Source organism: Nilaparvata lugens, chromosome 3 (genome assembly GCF_014356525.2).
Source record: "Nilaparvata lugens isolate BPH chromosome 3, ASM1435652v1, whole genome shotgun sequence".
In the NCBI taxonomy this organism is placed as follows: domain Eukaryota; kingdom Metazoa; phylum Arthropoda; class Insecta; order Hemiptera; family Delphacidae; genus Nilaparvata; species Nilaparvata lugens.
This window is the reverse complement of record NC_052506.1, coordinates 5,055,876-5,075,512: the sequence shown is the minus strand read 5'-3', so window position 1 is coordinate 5,075,512 and position 19,637 is coordinate 5,055,876. Positions and strand designations below refer to the sequence as shown.

The following is a 19,637-nucleotide window of genomic DNA, read 5'->3' as shown; positions in this document are numbered from 1 at the left end:
AGACGGTAGCTGATATAGGTTTATTGATGTAACTGATATAGGTGATATAGGTTTATTGATTAACTGTTCATTCTCGTTTAAAATGATCAATTATATTTTATTAAGCAAGAAATTTTATTTTTTCATAATTAAGATTAAATATTTTGTTAATTATCAATTCTAAATTGTTGAAAGACGATCTGGCAACAGAAAAAAGCGAGAAAGAGATAGCGCTATCCGCTTAGTTGAATGATAGACAAGGATAGCAATACCATTGCTAATCAAACACTGCCATTATGACGTGGACCTCACTATAGTTAATAGTATGCTTCCCGTTCAACCAATTAACCAATGTTGAGAGTTTGAAATAAATTTCACAACAGAGCATCAGCTCATCATAAATTATCTTTGAAATTGATATTCGGGTTTTCCCCAAGAGCTTTATTGTGAGATTAACGTTTTAAAATCAGCACCTGATTAACATTGGTTTGAAATCCTCGTCTGTCATTAGACAAAGCAGATAGCCAGGAAAAGGATAAAGCGATCTGCTTTGACCAATGACAGACAAGGATAGCAAACCAATGTTCAGATTCTGACTTAGAAACGTTAATCTCACTATAAAGATGTTAGAAGATGATTTTCTTTTAATTAATTAAACCTAATTGAAACCTAGAAAGAATGACTGAACAGAGAACGCCCAACAAAATGTATAAGGGTAGATTGATTGATTGATAGAGTACTTTATTTATGTAGATTACAATTTATACTGGCTTATACACTTGTAATAGCTTACAATACAGCAAAATTATAGATGAATTGACATAATATAGACTAAGAAAATAATTATTGAACTGTATATGATATGAAAAAAGCAATTTGAAATAACTATAGATAATATTGTTATGCATCTACATAAATTGGCGGAGCTTTGGACATGTCAATGTCCATTCTTCGGAAAGAATATTCAAATATCCTTCCCACTAACTCTCTACCAGAATTGGAGGGAAGAAGACTAAAGCCGTGTCCATACTGAACAAATGTTTTACGAACATGTTTGTAGAAAATGTTTAGGAAAATGTTATTATGTTTGACAAACAATGTTTGCCCGTGGCCAGTGTGGACGCGTCACCAAACAAAATATTTGTAAGTGGGAAGAACAGGTTTTATGTTTTACAGCTGTCAAAACTGATAATGTTTGTAAAAACAGTAGTTTTTTGTTTGACAAACAATGATTGTCCAAACTTTTTAAAATGTTTGTCCCTGAGCTCCTCAACAAGCATGTTTGCCGAACATGTATGTCGTACATTTGTTCAGTGTATACACGGCTAAAGAGGCAGACCAAGAAATCGTTGGATGGATGAAATGGAGGCAGATATTAGATTGATGAGGGTCAGAGGTTGGAAGCAGAAGGCAGGTGACCGTTTGGAGTGGAGGCGAATAGTTGAAGAGGGTAAAGCTCTCGCTGAGCTGTAATGCCGAAAGAAGAAGAAGAATACAACCAATTGAAATGTGTTTTGTTTAAATCTATCTATCCCTCTATAGATCCCCAGAGATGTTAGACTCGATTATGACCTTGATATTCAATATTCAAACAATTTTTCCTAATTCAGGTTCCATCAGATATTTAGTTGATGGCTCCTCTTAATGACTGTAATGACGCTTACCTAAATTGACAATGAATCGGAATTCCCGAATCGACAATGAATCTGAAGTTGAGTGTTTTTTAATAGTTTTAATTTCATTTCAGATCTTGACCGCTTGAGAATGACTGACTCATTGAAGTTCGGGCCTGAGTGGTGAGTTTTTTTCATTATTCATTCTTACTAACTTCAGACATACTAAACACTAACTAATTAATAATCCGCACAAAAACAAAACCTACTCTAGAACAGGGCTCTCCAACCTACGGGCCGCGGGCCACATCCGGCCCACCGAGAGTTTTAAAATTGCTGCAGATTTTAAAAAATATATATCATTTTTGACAACAACTGTGAGTTCAATACTCTTCTCTTACTAGCCACTCCATTTCTTAATAAGTGTAAAATAAGCTGTAAACAAGCAGCGATCAACCATTGCGAGATATTAGCAAATGGTCTGCACGGACTGTACATGTCTCTCCCAGTAAAAGACTCTAAAAACATGCTCAAGCTATGTTTTCTCTTTTTGGATCTACCAACAAGTGTGAGCAGACATTTTCAAAATGAAGTTTGTTAAATCCAAGTACAGATCTACCTTGTCAGATAAACATTTGAAAATAATTTTAATGATCGGAACCACAAAGTTTGATCCTAAATGGGCGGACATTCAAAGTGGAAAAGAAATGCAATCTTCTCACTAAAAATAAGTAGGCCTATTCTCTTTTAGCTTGGTAACTTTCTGTAAATTCGTGTATTGTCAAGTTGTCTTATTACTATTGAAAAAAATATTATCATTTTGTTTAATTTGTTAAATTTATGCATTGTCAAGTTTTCTTATGACCTTTCTACACTCAATAAATTGGACTTTGCATTGGAATGAAATGAATTGGTTTGTTTCTTCCTGTGTTTTAATTAAACCTTCTTGAAACTCCTCATATTACTTAAATGGAAATATAATAATTTCACACCCCACAAATTCCCGTCGTGTGTGGCCCCACAAGTCAAATTCCACGTACATCCTTGTTATTGGCCCTCTAAGCCTCCCAGGAATTAACAATGTGGCCCTAGGATAAAAAAGGTTGGAGACCCCTGCTCTAGAACATGGTACGCCTTAGTGGAGTAGGCCACAGAAAACACTAAGCATGTGGAGGACACAATATAAGAAATTTTTATTGTGACTAAATATTGTATGTAATTGTAATTAACCTAATATTTTCTGTAATTGATGTAGTAATCTTAGTTTTTCACTTTCCTTGCCCTATTACCATAGGTAAGGAAAGTATTGCTTTCCGAAAAAATTAAGGTACCCCACTTTCTAAATTTCTATACGTTTCAAGGTCCCCTGAGTCCAAAAATGTGGTTTTTGGGTATTGGTCTGTATGTGTGTGTGTGTATATGAGTGTATGTGCGTCTGTGTGCACGATATCTCATCTCCCCTTCAACGGAATGACTTGAAATTTGGAACTTAAGGTCCTTACAATATAAGGATCGAACAGGAACAATTTAGATCAAATGCAATTCAATATGGCGGCTAAAATGGAGAAAATGTTGTCAAAAACAGGGTTTTCCGCGATTTTTTCGAAAACGGCTCCAACGATTTTGATTAAATTCATACTTAAAATAGTTATTGATAAGCTCTATCAACTGCCACAAGTCCCATAGGCTATCTGTAAAAATTTAGGAGCTCCGCCCCATCTATGCAAAGTTTGATTTAGATTCTCAATTATCAGGCTTCAGGTACAATTTAAACAAAAAAATTCAGAGTGGAAAAGATTGAGCATGAGTATCTCTACAAATAATGTTCATAACATTTTCACCTAAAATTGAAAATAAGCTCGAAATTCGAGAAAATGTTTGTAATTATCCAATTACACACCAGATTGTTTTGAGAAAGAAACATATTTATTTATTCCTTCATTTTGAGGTTGAGTCGTAGAGAGGTCTGAAAAGTCCTAACTCCGCTTAATAAAGAATTTTTACATTTCATTTTCATTCTTAAATACTAGTGTAAATCTTATAATACAATCTTACAACTCTTATAAATCTTGTAATTCTTATAATGCAATAGGATCAGCCCAAAAAGCTCTTTGAGACACAACATTAGGACACTACTTTATCGTGCCAATCCGATAACACGGGAGTGATCTGGCTAAAAAAAATTGTTAGTAACCGGGTTTGAACCCGGGAACTCCAGGCTGCAATGCAAGCACTAAATCTACTAGACTATAATTATTAAAAAGTAAATTCAATTCACTTATTGCCAATTTAGAATGCTGCAATGCAAGCACCAAATCTACTAGACCATAATTATTAAAAAGTAAAGTCAATTCATTTATTGTCAATTTAGAATATTCAAGACATATTATAAACTCTTTATAATATGACATATCATTAAAAATATAAATAAATAGACATAATTATTCATACATATACTTAAATAAAATAATCTATAAAATCTAGTCTTTTGGAACTCCAAATCAAAAGGTATTTCATTGATCACTTTACTGCTTGTGTAAATTAGCTGCCTTCTGATCAATGAAAGTCTTGTAGAATAAACTTGATATTTCTCTGTTACATCCGGTCTGAAATGATAAGTGTTCTTGATCAGCTTTGGGAAGATATTTTTATTCTTCACTAATAATTTTATTAAGACTGACTTATAGTTGTCTCACGGTAAAAACATAGAAATCTAGGAAAATAAGATGAGTTGTATTAAATACAATGCACATTGTGTTTTGTTTTCATGAATAACCAAATTGAAAATTATAGATATATAGAAAAATTGTGTTTTGTAAGGTTCCTTACATTTTGTTCTTGTATTTTTCACAGAGAACTGAATTTTCTCATGATTTTTCCAGTCTAAGCAGAACATAATATGCTTTGTAGGGTTACTTGCTTCCTATCCTTGTTGCATTTTCGGCCAACAAACTGAATTCTGCCATGTTTTTCAGGCTAAGAAACTTGTCACAGGACACCAGCGGTAGTGGCGGGGGCAGCAGCGGCAGTGGCGGGGGCAGCAGTAGTGGGGGCGGTGCGACGTCATACTCGACAGCCGGGGGTGGTGGAGGCGGCGGTGGCTCTGTAAGCATGTGCGCCCCCCGCTATCAGTTGGCCGACTTCCGGTACGGCCGCGAGGAGATGTTGGCGCTGTTTGACGCGTCGCTGCCTCCACCCGACACCCTGGCAGTGCCCCGCCTCCACGCGCTCTATGTCGACAAGAAGCAGCCGCCCCTGGCGCTCATACAGTTCACTGACGAGGAGACGGTTAGTAGCCTACCATCATTCATTCATGCCCGGTTGCAGAGTCGTCACATGAATTTAAAATCAGGCATTTAACTTATTTATGAAGCCATAACTCCACTTATCGTTGCACAGATGTCAAAGTAAACTATAGCTCCCATAAAACTAAACACGCCCAATTAAACACATGATTTCGTTGCAGAGTCATCAAAAAAGCTCATTTATGTCTCCAATAGCTAAAAACGGTCATTTAATAAGTTATGGGCCCGAAATCGTGCTGTTAAATCCAATATCTACACTCGTCGAATGCATTTTAGAGGTTGTGATAGCTTTTTTTGAAAGATGTTTATTATTACATTTATTACATTCCTTAATCACAACATCAAATTAATGATTGGAAGAGAATCAACAGGATAAACCCAAAACTGTTCCTCTCCCTAATTTTGATAAAAAATAGTTCAAATGAGGTTATGAAAACACTTTTATAAAGATCACAAAAATTTACAGTCCAAATATACATTATACTAAAAAATTTGTATCTCGGTTGATCAGAAAGATGAAACAAATTATTATTACACTTGAAAATGCTTAATAAATTGAAAAATATTAAAAAACTTGATAAATTTGAAGCCAGAAAAATCACAAAAACATTCACTATCAGCATATGATCTTATTAAAAACCATCTATAATATCGCTAAATATGGTGAGAAATCTCGCCAAAAGCCAAGATTCGCCATATGGTTTATCAACTTTATGTGAGATCTTTCAGGTCTGTTCACAGTAATGTCGATCGAAACTTTCCCCGATGCCAAGACATTGGTTGGATAGAAGCATGTACGGAAATGTACGGAAAAAAGTGAATGGAGCTGCAGTGTGAACTATGTGTGATACTAATTCGAGATATAGCTAAATGGGCTTCCGCAAACGACTGTGCAACGACCAACCATTTATGTGAGTGATTGAAGGAATTGCAACAAAGAAAATAATAATTGTGGGTAGGATAGTTCATCAAGTTTCAATAACTTGATTTTCATTAATATTTAAATCAATAAGTTTATTAAAAATTAGTGAATTTAATAAAAATACAATTATGGTTGTAATTGAAATACTATCTCTCACATAGCTATGTTTGATTTTATGTAACGACTCTGCAACCGGGCATCAGTTATTCCTCAATATAAACACAAGTCATAATAGATATATGACTGGGCGAGAGCAACAGGCCTTGAATTTTCCTGTCTGCTATAAGTGTTCTTTTTATTCAATACCAGCAGGTAACCCATGCTCCGCAAAGGTCTATTTTAAAACCTGACAAACTGAAAACTTGACGCAATGAAATCTTGAAGAGTTTGAAATAGGCCTTTAACCCATCCTCGGTTGATTAAGAATCTATATGCAAAATTCCAAGTTAATCAGTCTAGTAGTTGAGACGTGATGATGCGTCAAACATAATTTTCCTATCCCGTACGTGTATGAGCCAGTTCTTTTCTTGAATATAGATAAGTTTTCCAAGTTGGTGCTAATCTTATAAAGTGACAGAACTCAACTCTTGTTCAGAAACTTTCCTCAAATTAATGCCAACCTGACAAAATTGGACTGGTTATTAATTCAGTTGACAATTTTAACCATCTGTTTTGAAGAGGTAGTCTCTCTAGATTATAGTTCTATATTAACATATTATGGTATGTATTCATGTCCAATAAATGAAATTTGATCATTAATTCTGAAAAATCTAGAAAGAAAATTGAAATTTGGGCTTCGAGATGCACGAGATTGATATTTTTATAATCTATGTGCAACATTTGAAAGTCTAAATTATCCCCGTTTTTCCGGTATGCAATCCACAAGTTGACATGTTTTGATGCGAACAAACACAACCCTACTCTCTTTTATTATATAGATTTTTATTCTTTTTATCTCAATTTTTTGTGTATTTCAAGGCTCCCCTGGTAGAGGGAGCTTGAGACAAATGAAAGGAGGTTTGAGACACCAATTGAAATCACAAAAAAACTTAATAATTATTAAAACTGAGATATTTATTGGAAGGAATTGAAATCCCCCTTGACTTCTAATACTATCATCAATATCTCTCATCTTTTAATAGTTCATCAAAATATGAATTTATGTAAACAGCCCTTCATAAAAACAAAAACCAATAGATGGTAGCCTTTAATCTTCCCACTAGAATTAGCTTTCACTGTGAAAAAGGCACTAGAAGTCGTTTGCATAGTAGTAGAAGCCTAAACTGAATTGAATCAGCTGGTGCCTCATCTATAAATGAACTGCATTATAACAAACAAGACTTGATATGGATTCAATCTAGTTTGAACTGAATACCACTCAAATTCAAAACTGAATGAAACATAACCGACTTTTTGGACTAGTGTATGAATCAAAATTCTGGGATGGATCAGTTTTGGGCTGTGCCTGATAGTCCTTCTCCCCAACACTTCTAATGAATTGTATTTTGTGTATCTTTGAATAAATGAATTATTATGATGTTGTAATTGATTAATATTTTGCCTCAGAATCAATTTGAAACTGTCTGTTTTGTTGGATACAGAGAATGTGGAACCGCAGCATCAACAGTGACCTGGTGTTGCGGTTGGCGAACAAGGGGGCTGGAGGCGGTGGCGAAGGTGGCAGGGGCGGCGGCATGAGGGGTGGTGGGGGCGGCCGGGGAGGCGGGTCCATGGACAGGGGCGGCGGTAGAGGTGGGCATGAGAGGCGGCACCTTCCACTATAGCCGTGCGCCCAGCTATGACGAGTCGGATGGAGGGGCGCCGCCCCCGGGGCCTCCCTACTCAAGGGGGCTGCGCACCTATGATCGCGATAGAACTACGGTCAGTTTGCCTATTTATCTATTTATTTAATCATACAATAAGTGCACCATCAAAATGATGATGTACGTGAAGACGTTTGTGAAGAAAAATCTAGATTCATTCAGTTGCAACACATTCATGAGGATCTCTCAGTCTCTAGAGATTGGGCGCCACCAAGGCGCCTCAAGTCAATAAGATACTTGAGACTTGATGAGCAGGAAGAAATAAGAAGTGCGAAGGAGTTATGGAGACTGAGATGGTTGCAGGGAGAGGTTAGGAACAAAGGTCTTGTGGATGACCCTAATGACATTGTCCTTGGCATCCAGCTGAGACTTGGAGAGTGGTGTAGCCTTAACCGGTTCAGGACGCAGGTGGGAAGGTGTGCTGAGCTGATGACAGCATGGGGATACACCTCTGATCCTCTGTGCCAATGTGGACAAATTCAATCAATGAATCACCTGATATCTGAGTGTCCACAACACTCCTATCATGGAGGGCTGACAGATGTTCATGATGCTGGGGAAGAGGCATGTCAGTGTCTCCAGAACTTACTAGATTCTATTAGTATTTAACATATTAAGTGTAAAATTATCTTTTTTAACCTTGGCCTATGAATGCATATTCATTATATATATTCACTTCAGCTAGCTTAATGAAATTTATGGTCATGTAACAAGGATTAATCCTTGGAGATGAAATAAGTATAGCCTAAAAATTTAATGTGGGTAACTTTCGAATATAATAGATGAAGTAATTACTGTACAGATGAGCTGGCAATCATCGAATTGAGGTTGGCCTCCCTGAATTCATTAATAGAATAGAAGGAGTTGGAGATCAACCATGGCTTCAATCTTCTATTGAAAGTCACAAGGGGCAGGCTTCTTATTTCGTTTGGTAGCATATTAAAAAACCTAATACCAGATGAGGGAAAGCTTCTACTTGTTCGCTCCAATCTGACTGGAATTTATTCTGGTTTCTCTTTGTTACATTACCATGAATTTCATTAGCTAAAGTGAATGAATCTGGATTTTTCTTCACAAACGTCAAACATATAGAGATTGAAGACTGTCATCACTTTCAACCGGATGAACAGTGGCTTACAATGATTAATCCTTCCAGCCCTCTCCACAACCCTAACCGCTCGCTTCTGCAACAACAGGACCCTATCCACACTGGTCGCATGACCCCATAGGATTGTTCCATAGGCTATATGGCTCTGAAAAAAGGCAAAGTATGCCTGGCGCGCAAAAGTGTCTACTACTACTATAGTAATAGACTTATTACATTTACTCTTGATTTCATGCATAGGCCTATCATTGACGCTGTAATGAGATTTGGATAATTGATTTTGTTGTTGAATTTTCAGAGTGGAGGCGGAACGTCTAGCTGGTCGGAACGTAACGGCGGGGAGGGCGGCGACATGTCTAGTCCAAGGAAGGAGTTTGGGGGTGGTGGCGGCGGCACACGTGAGATCAACTGGAGGCGGGGAGGTGACGACGAGACATCATGGCGGACCAGCCGGAATGACAAGTGGGGTGAGAATCATTTTCAAAATGCCGATTTTATGATCTCTTATTTTCATATCATCTGAAAACCTGAAAAATAGCCTCGGATAGGACCGTAAAAATGGATAAAAAGGAACTGTCAAAGAGATAACTATCTGGAAAATCAGGCATTTGGAAGACGAGATCACGGACGTCCCAGGAAGAGATTTGTTGATTTTAGAGGCACAGATGTTCACTAAAGGCATCACTAAAGCTTGTACTACTTTAAGCAATGTAGTATGAGTAGTATAACAAATGAGAAAAATGAACTATGTCTGGCATAAATATTATAAATGTCAGACAGAAGAGCTTGATTTATATCTATTGACTAGAGAATAACTTTTTATACATAGGCCAATTCCATTGCTGCTTCCTCTCAAAAATATTTATGAAACTGTTTATTGATATTCATTTGTTTCAATTTGGGTTAAATTTGTAACATATTTTACTTGAATGTTTTATTCTGTGATCGAACTGTAGTGATCAGGTTTATCATGATTCTTCCTGGTGATTTTTAAATACTTTATTACCAGTGACCACCTGGGTTGGAGAACTCGCTCATGAACTGTTGTATTGTAATATTTGAAACCCGCAACTTTTAATTATACAGAGTTGGTGAAAGTTATGGAAACAAAAACAGCAAAATATTTATTTTATAAGATTAGTTCGACAGTAGGTTTCATTGAGGATCCTAGTTGAAATAAAAATTACTCTGTCGTTTCAACATCATTGTCCATATGAATTCAAATTCATTCTATTGAATGACTATTATTAATAATGAATATTATTATTGTTGTTGTTATTTCATCGTATAAAACCGCATATGATGAGCACAGCTCATACGGTGTACGACATGTCAAATATATCAAGTATATGGTTTCCCTCCATTGAGGGAAAGTTTTTCATTTTACAAAACCGTCTGGATAATTTCTGATCTCTATAATTTCAATGAGAATTTCTCAATGAGAAGATCTCATAACATTCTCTTAATGAATACGGGCAGCATTCATACGGTCAGTATATCTTTGAGAGATATCTTAAAATAAATAAAAATTACTCTGAATTAATAGAAAAACAGCACTAACTGTGTATCATGGCATGTCTCACATCAGATACAGTATCTTATTCTGGGCAACAACCAAACAAACCTTCAGAATATGTTCCGTAAGCAAAAGAAAGCAATCAGGGTTATTGAGGGAGCCGAATCTAGGGTTTCATGTAGGCCAATTTTCAAAAAACTCAAATTATTAACAATTCCAGCCCTTTATTTTTTGTATATTGCATCTTTTGTTTACAGTAATAGCAGAAATTCATGGAGGATAACATTTCACACAGATACCCCACAAGACATAAAATGTTCACCCTCCAGTACCCCACTCATAGACTTTCGTCTATGAGTTTGACGGACGTTCGTCCGTCAAACAGTTGAAAATTTTGAGCCCAGCATAATGTGGTCCCCCTTCCAAGAGCGAAAGTCTATGAGTGGGGTACTGGAGGGTAAACATTTTATGTCTTGTGGGGTATCTGTGTGAAATGTTATCCTCCATGAATTTCTGCTTATTACTGTAAACAAAATATGCAATATCCAAAAAATAAAGGGCTGGAATTGTTATTAATTTGAGTTTTTTGAAAATTGGCCTACATGAAACCCTAGATTCGGCTCCCTTAATAACCCTGATTGCTTTCTTTTGCTTACGGAACATATTCTGAAGGTTTGTTTGGCTGCTGCCCCAGAATAAGATACTGTATCTGATGTGAGACATGAAATAGCCATGATAGACAGTTGGTGCTGTTTTTCTATTTGCCACTCTGACTATTGTTTTCAAGGCAAAAATAGCACAGGACAATTTCACATCCAATGCTTTTACGTGGCTATCCCACCTAACATTTCCCTGCAGGTCAACACCAAGAAATCTAATCATCTCAGCAGCGCAACATTCCTCTCCTGTTGCTGAGTAAAGAGGTCATGATTTCGATACAGAGCTCCAAGAGAAAAATGAATGGCAGAAATCGCACATTGATATCTCAACCCGTATTAGTTTGTTTATGTAAAAGTTGTATATTAACCAGCTAAAATCATGTGTCAGCGGCTCAGCGCATGAAGAATTGTAATAGAAAACAAAGATATTGTTTTCTAAGTGGTGATATTTTTCAAAGTTTTTTGATTTGTATGCTATCAAGCTATCAAAATGAAAAAAGTTCTCAGGAGTACATTTTTTTCGTTCATTACTTTTCCTTACAACCCGTGAAAGGAAGAAGAAAATAAGTTAATTTAATTGATGAAAATATAAAATGATTTTACTAGTATATCTATTTATGTACAGTATTTATCCTTTTATTTGATTAAATAAGTATGTGTTGTTGTAGTACGGAGCTCGAGCAGTGGAGGAGGTGTGGGGGGCAGTAGCAGCAGCGGTAATAGTTGGAGAAGTAATCACAACAACAGCAATGATGACAGTTGGGAGACGGGTGGTGGTGGCGGGGGTGGGGGATCCAATCACAGGACATCAGACCACAACTCACGGCGCACCTGGGACGACAGTCGGCGACCCACCTCCTGGGACGACCTGCCCGAATGGTAAGCTATTAGGCCACATTCAGACTAACAGCGAAAATGTTGTAGAATATAAAGTGTCTTCTAATTGATTCCTTAGCGCCAGTTGCACTTACGTCTGTTAACCTTCTAGTCGTGACCCTATTTTTCCTGACGTTAGTCGTGACCCTGGGTCCCAGGGACCAACTTCTTTCATATTGAATATCTCAATATATTTCAAGATATAATGTTATTCTATGATTCTAATAATGTCCAAGGGTTATTGATGAACGCAACGAGCACTTATGTAAAGCAAAAAATAGATCTTTATTATGATTATAAAAATAAATTTATTAAACCTTGCATTTTAGGGGTAGTGAAAAGTAACGTTCGGTTATTATTTTATATAAAGTGAACAAAAATTTATGCAACAGCACTAGAAAGATGGGAAACAAATTGGAAGGTTATAGTTCACTCTTAGGGTAGTTTTTAACCTACCCTCGATGCACAATCTTTGCAAAACTTATGACATTATAGTGATGAATACTATTATAAATCCTAAAGTCTACATGAAACACTACTAGAAATCAAGTTCATGTTGCACAATCTTTGCAAAACTTATGAAATTATAGTGATGAATACAAAATTATAAATCCTAAAACCTACATGAAACACTACTAGAAATCATGAAAAATATATAAGGTCATATAAAGTCCACTCTTAGGGGAGGTTTAGTATCCCTAGGATCACATGAAGTTCATTGGTATCATCCTACTCAGAGTCAGTATTCTTATCTTGAACTTTGAATTTATTTTTATTATCACTATTTTGTATCCCTAGGATCACATGAAGTTCATTGGTTTCACTATCATCCTACTCAGGGTCAGTATTCTTATCTTGAACTTTGAATTTATTTTTATCATCACTAATGTCATTGAAATAGAGATCTAGAAGTCAATTTGTACATTCTTCGAAGTCTCTGTATAAAATAAACATATTGACTGCTTGAATCCAATCACTATTGCATAAAAATGTGCATTTGAAAAAAAAACAAAAAAGTTACGTTACTCGTAACACATAGAAATATAAATAATTATAACTTTAGTCGCACATAAAAATGTGCATTTGAAAAAAACAAAAAAGTTACGTTAGTCGTGACCCTTGGGTCCCTGGGTCCCAGAAACGTCATTTCACGAAAACAAGTCACAGAGCACTAACACAATTAAGTTTAAGTGTCTACTGACATGAATTTACATGGGTCACAATACACAGTAAAGCAAACGGAAACAAAATTATAACTAAAACAAAAAATGTCCGGTCCCCGGGACCCGGGATCACGACTAGAAGGTTGAGCCCGGTCCTGACGCTCAAGTTTAGCTTCAGTCTTTTGCTCAAGCAAAAGTCGGAGCATGTAATTCGTTGCGTCTGGACGGTAAAACGGATCGGACGGTCTTCAAGCTTAAGTCGTCAAACTTAAAATGTATCGGCCGGCAATCTTTTTCCATCAAACCGTCCGTCTTTTGCCTATCCACCAAAACCTAAATCGCGTAAAAAAGGAGATAGAGAAATTGTGATTTCAGATTCGGATTCAGCGCCCTCAAATTAATAAAATGCCTTGCGAGTACTTGAAAATAAGCAAGTTCTTTTATCGATTGTATATAACGCCATTTAACCCTTTTTTCTCTATTGATTCTCATGATACTCTCAGAATTTGATGTTGATATGATTTACTATCATGATATATTAAGATGTACTATATTGTTGATAAGAATACTATCTACAAAATTTCAATCCATTTACAATCACTGTGTCTCGAGATATGACATTTAAACATAGCCATTTAGCGATTAACAGTAATATTTTTGTCATTATGTTGTTAAATATAGCATTATCCAGTTGAATCAGCGAAAAAATACGATATAATTATTACTCATCTACCGGATATATGTCAACCGTATACAATTCAGACTCAATGAACCATATCACAATTCGTATTGAAGTGACACATAACCTCTAGCTACTTTGGTCTGTTGTAAAAATTAGAATTGGAACCGTTTTGGGCGTAAGTTAACCTGTGGTACTTTTCTGTAAGTTGTATAATTCTGAATGATTGAATAAATAAATGAATAAACATATCAAGAACTGAACTTGTGAGCACAAAAAATAGGAAAACGGACGACATAAGACTGATGCGTGTGGACGCAATTTTACATTAGTCTTTTGCTTGAACCAAACAATCCGTCTTTTGCTTGACCAAAAGACTGATGGCAAACTTGAGCGTATGGACCCGGCTTTAGGGCTAGTTGCACTTACGTCTGTTAAATATGGACATTAACGCTGATTAACAAATCAGCGTTAGTTTTAATGATTCATTTCTGTTCCACAAAAGATTGGTTAGTTTTTAATCCCGATTAAGTTTTCCGTTTAACTAACCAAGATTTTAACGGTTTCACAATCTGGCAACGCTGTAATTTAACCGAAAGATGTTGTTATTATTCTGAACAAATGGAACAAAGTTGAGGTTATGTTATTGCGGTGACCATTCATTAGGCATGCGCCATAAAAATGTCCTGTCTCGCTAGTTCAAGTGCTATCCATAAGGGAAACCATATACTTGATATATTTGACATGTCAGTACACCGTTTTAGCTGTGCTCATCATATGCGGTTTTATACGATGAAATAATAATAATGATAATAATATTCGCAGACGAACCAGATCGAAAACTAACCCCAAAAATTAGAATCTTATTTTGAATGATAATATCAGCTAGATACACTTCTCTATTCTATTAATGGATGAAATTGATTCATATATTTAGCTCATACTGAGAATTTTGTAGTTTTTTACCAAAAACTAATTGGAAGACACCTATCAGTAGATATCTTAATCGGCGTTAGTTGGATTTAATTCCCCGTGAATGGCCTGTTAAAAATCTTTTACGTCGATTAGTTTAACCGGCGTTATTTTTCGATTTTTACCTTTGTGAAACCAAATTTTCTTTATTTCAACTAATCGCCGTTAAAATGGTGCCAACTAATCAGAATTAGATTTTTACGCCGGTTAGTTTAATCGGCGTTATCGCTTGAAATTTCTGTTTTGGGCAACCAAAATGCATCGGTTAGCACTAATCAGTGGTTTTTGACAATTTCTTAGTCTTTTTCATTCATATGAATAATTACCACAATATCAACTTCTCAACTACACAAAAAGTGAAAAAAGGTTCAATAATTCATTTTTTTAATTAAAAATGGTTCTTATTCTTGTAACTTGTTATGATTCATAAGGCATTGGGACAAAAGGCTAACCTCATAAACAGTTTAAAGTTCCCAATCAATTAAATCTAAAAATCAACAATTCAGCTCCTAGTTGTAATCTAAATGAGCTGGTACTCTAAAACGAAATGATACTGTAACGAAATTTCCAAAATCAATTTCATCAATGGGGGTCTCCATTGGTCTGATGTAATTTTCAAGACCGCATGGAAAAAATTTAGATATTGTATTCTCATATAAAAAAAGATTAAAACAATATCTGAAGTTCTTTGTTTTTATTGACCTTTCAAATAAGTAAGTTTCTCTGGTGCACCTTGTATATATATATTATTTATGTACAGTATTTAACTTATTATTTGATTAAATTAGTATGTGTTGTTGTTGTAGTACGGAGCTCGAGTAGTGGAGGAGGTGTGGGGGGCAGTAGCAGCAGCGGTAATAGTTGGAGAAGTAATCACAACAACAGCAATGATGACAGTTGGGAGACGGGTGGTGGTGGCGGGGGTGGGGGATCCAATCACAGGACATCAGACCACAACTCACGGCGCACCTGGGACGACAGTCGGCGACCCACCTCCTGGGACGACCTGCCCGAATGGTAAGCTATTAGGCCACATTCAGACTACGAGCGAATATAAAGTGACTTCAAATTGATTCCTTAAGCCCGGTCCAGGCGCTCAAGTTTAGCTTCAGTCTTTTGCTCAAGCAAAAGTCGGAGCATGTAAGTCGTTGCGTCTGGACGGTAAAACGGATCGGACGGTCTTCAAGCTTGAGTCGTCCAACTTAAAATGTATCGGCCGGCAATCTATTTCCATCAAACCGTCCGTCTTTTGCCTATCCACCAAAACCTAAATCGCGTAAAAATGGAGGTAGAGAAATTGTGATTCCAGATTCAGATTCAGCGCCCTCAAATTAATAAAATGCCTCGCGAGTACTTGAAAATAAGCAAGTTTTTTATCGATTGTGCTAAAGCCATCTAACCCTTTTTTCTTTCTTTATTCTCATGTCTCAGAATCTGATGTTGATATTATGATTTACTATCATGATATATTAAGATGTACTATATTGTTGATAAGATGTAACTCCTTCTAGATGTTCACCCTGCTGTCAATATTTGCAGTACAGAAGTCTTCGGGGTGTTTGACAGTGTTTTATTTGGATTTTCGTTTAATATTTACTTTATCTCATTCTAATCGTGTACAATGGTGTGTAATCGAGTGCGTATCTTTCTTTTAGCTGCATTCATAAATTTATAAATTATGTTTGTGTATTTTAGGGCAACAGCCGATACGGGTGAAGGGGGAGGTACTTTCGACGCATCGGGGGCATTCCATGGCAACTCCGATGATGAGGAGGTTAGTCAGCTATATTTATAAATGATCCCTTTTGCATTCTCAATCAAAAATAGCACAGTATACCACTCAGCTCGGATAGGCACACAAGTTGTGCCTGCCTGAATAGGCTCTAGAGCTTGGGAACGGGCTGACACCATTCGTCACTTTGAATGACAATCGTTCGGGTGGCCACCGACGACAGAACAAGTGTGTGAACGGACTTGTCTTCGAACGAGATAGACATTCACGAGAAAAGCTATGAACGAAAAACAGCCGACAACAGCTTCTAACATGAAGTAAACTACTGTACCAATAACAATAAAACAGGAAAATTGCAAATTATAACAATACGAAAATAATTTAACTTCAAATAGAGCAGCAAATGGAAAATAAACTACAAAAACTCGAGGATACAAATACCCGATCTCAAAAAAAATCGAAGCCTTTCGCTGATGATACATGTATCATGAACCTGATGATACATATGTATGACGAACATGTGTGTTCATACATTTTCAATACAGTTGTCCTGTCGTTAGTGGCCATCCTTAATATCATACATCCTGCTCTCCAATCAACCAGCTTACCTATTCGAATTCAGTTATCATTTTTGGGTCAACAAGTTCATTAATTGACCGAAGCGATGTTGAGGTCTTAGTTTCGACTCAATCGGCTTTCGTCTGTTTGTTTGTTTGTACCGCAGTTATTGTCCGATTTGGATGAAATTTGGTATACAAGTTCTTTGAAACAAGGCGCAGAAACTTATGTGTAACGATTTTTGATAAAACCTTTGGCTTTTTTTTAATATTTAAAAAATCAAACTAACCTCAATCCAGAAAGGATGTGTGTTTGAAGATACAGCAATATTCATGTTCCTACTTTTTTCGCATCATCATAAAAATTTTATCAACAACTATTTTAGTTGTTGACAATATTTTACAACATAAACATTTCTATAATCTCCAACTTATTTTATTCATAACTACACTGTCTACAATGTGTCTTATTTTATCAGAATTAAATTCATTATCAATTAGAGCAATAGGAACATTTACCCTGATCGCGTGCACTTGCTGGTTGGGTTCAGTGTTAGCAGCTGCAGACAAGTCACAACGTGTTTCAATGGCTCTTTCCAGATTTTGTTTCTCGTCTCCATATTTACAATATTAACATATACATATAATATTAACATATATTACAACTTTTCTAATAATTAATTATATGCATGATCTGACATGCACTCTCACATACACGCATCGAGTTGATCAAACTATTATACTTTATTTTCTCTTATGTTAGTTATACCGTAGAGAAAATATAGCATAGAAAGATATCCCATGATGTATGGCGTTAATGCTCCAAATTTTACTGTTAACTCAAGCCGATAGTCATATCAGTAGCTCTTTTTAGAAGTAGTTCTCTTTCGTGACGCTGGTAGTCTCATTTTGTGCCGTTTTTACACTCTCACCCTGCCTAAACAGTAATTAAAAACATTAGCATAGCCACCTCTAATACAAGGCCCCGGCCTACGATATTGCAACGTCGCAGTGTAGGCCTAGAATCTAATACATGATTGGTGAAAAAGATCAGATGGTATTCTTTAAAATCTTTATCACCAATCATTTATTTATTTATACATTGAAACATACAATATAATTCTCAACTATGAATGATTGGGAGAGGAACAACAGGCTTGAAGCCCAAAACTGTTCCTTTCCCAAATTTAGTTAGATATGGTCCAAAAATAGGTTATGTTTTAACTTCACGATTTTTGTCCAATTTTGAGTCCAAAATATTTATAAACTAGGAATTTAGAATTCAGGAAAGTTGAAAACCAATTTAAATAAGAATACTTCACTAAATAATTACTAATAACTGAAAAATACTGTATTGATATTGTAATCATGTATTAGATTCTAGGCCTACACTGCGACATTGCAATATCGTAGGCCGGGGCCTCGTATTAGAGGTGGCAATGGTAATAGTCGACAGTAATCGGCTTGAGCTAACAAAAAATCGGCTTGAAATTTGGAACATGAACGAACTATTAATAGGCCTACCAGCTACCATGAGATATCTTCTTAAGGTATCATCATAAAATTAATGACACGGTATCACCACAAAATGATACAGTATCATCACAATATGATACAGTATCATCTCAACTTGATGGGGTCTTGCGGAGTCAGCAGATTGTGATTGCGGTGGAAGGCAAACGCTCCACCATATTACCGATGAGTGCCCACTATACAGGTTCCCAACTGGGGCTGCAGGTCTCCTCTCTCTTAGGCTATGTACACATGGTAGCGACGCGCGTCCAAAATTCTGCAGTTGTACACATGCAAGCGTTTTATACGCGGCGTCCACCTCCAGTTTAGCAATGGAAGTTGAAGAGGTAACATGTATGTGGCTTGTGTATTGTAGATATAAAGCGAGAAAACGAAGGCAAAGAAACTTTTGCGTTCACCCTATTTTGACCAATAGATTAACGCATGGTGCTTTTGTGACACTTTACCCTAACTTGAGGAAATACGAACCCACATTTTTTAACTATTTGCGAATGTCGATTTCATCTTTTGACGAGTTGTTGGAGATCGTAAAAGACGACTTGGCATCAAGTTCTTGTTCTGTTCTTGTAATCAGGACTCGCCATATCCCATATGACATGTCGACTTTTTACTTCTTCTATAAACAATTCTGTGTCAAAATTGTTCATTTCCATGGCTGCACACTGAACAGAGTTGCTGTAAAATCACTACACAAAACAAGTGAACTAGATCAAAACTCGCGTCCGACTGCTCTCATGTGTACAGTCCAACTGACTGTAGTGTACTGGGAACTGCGCTGTCGCCGCGCGGTTCAGGTTGAAAGTCTGGGCGGCGCAGTGCGCGGCGCGTCCAGATTTGAGTGAGTGGTGCATGTGGACGCTGCCATTATCTCCATTGTATATCGCACCGCGCGGTCGGATGCGCGTCTCAAGCCGCGCGGTGCGACGCTACCATGTGTACATAGCCTTAGTCCAGATGCTCTCCAATGGCTGAGTGACCTGCAAGGGCATATCTAAACGTTTATATTGTGTTTTCATGTAACTTTATTTTTCACTTTTTGTGTAGTTGAGAAGTTGATATTGTGGTAATTATTCATATTGAATGAAAAAGACTAAGAAATTGTCAAAAAACCACTGATTTATTGATAATTAGAAAGACCGGTTTCAGTTATTACACCATTGTCAATCTCTGATAAACTAAAACTAAATACAAGAGCAGCAGAAT

At 36.5% G+C, this 19,637-nt stretch overlaps 1 protein-coding gene across 1 annotated transcript in view; it reads left to right on the top strand.

Moving 5' to 3' along the window:
* The window catches only part of LOC111061659 (GRB10-interacting GYF protein 2), a 91,430-nt gene that overhangs the window by 8,398 nt on the left and 63,395 nt on the right, over window positions 1-19,637 (top strand). Inside the window, 6 exon segments of the mRNA XM_039425304.1 lie at window positions 1,727-1,775; window positions 4,568-4,880; window positions 7,421-7,602; window positions 9,048-9,214; window positions 11,591-11,801; window positions 16,308-16,386. Coding sequence (XP_039281238.1) covers window positions 1,744-1,775; window positions 4,568-4,880; window positions 7,421-7,602; window positions 9,048-9,214; window positions 11,591-11,801; window positions 16,308-16,386 — 984 coding nt within the window. The 5' untranslated portion in view covers window positions 1,727-1,743.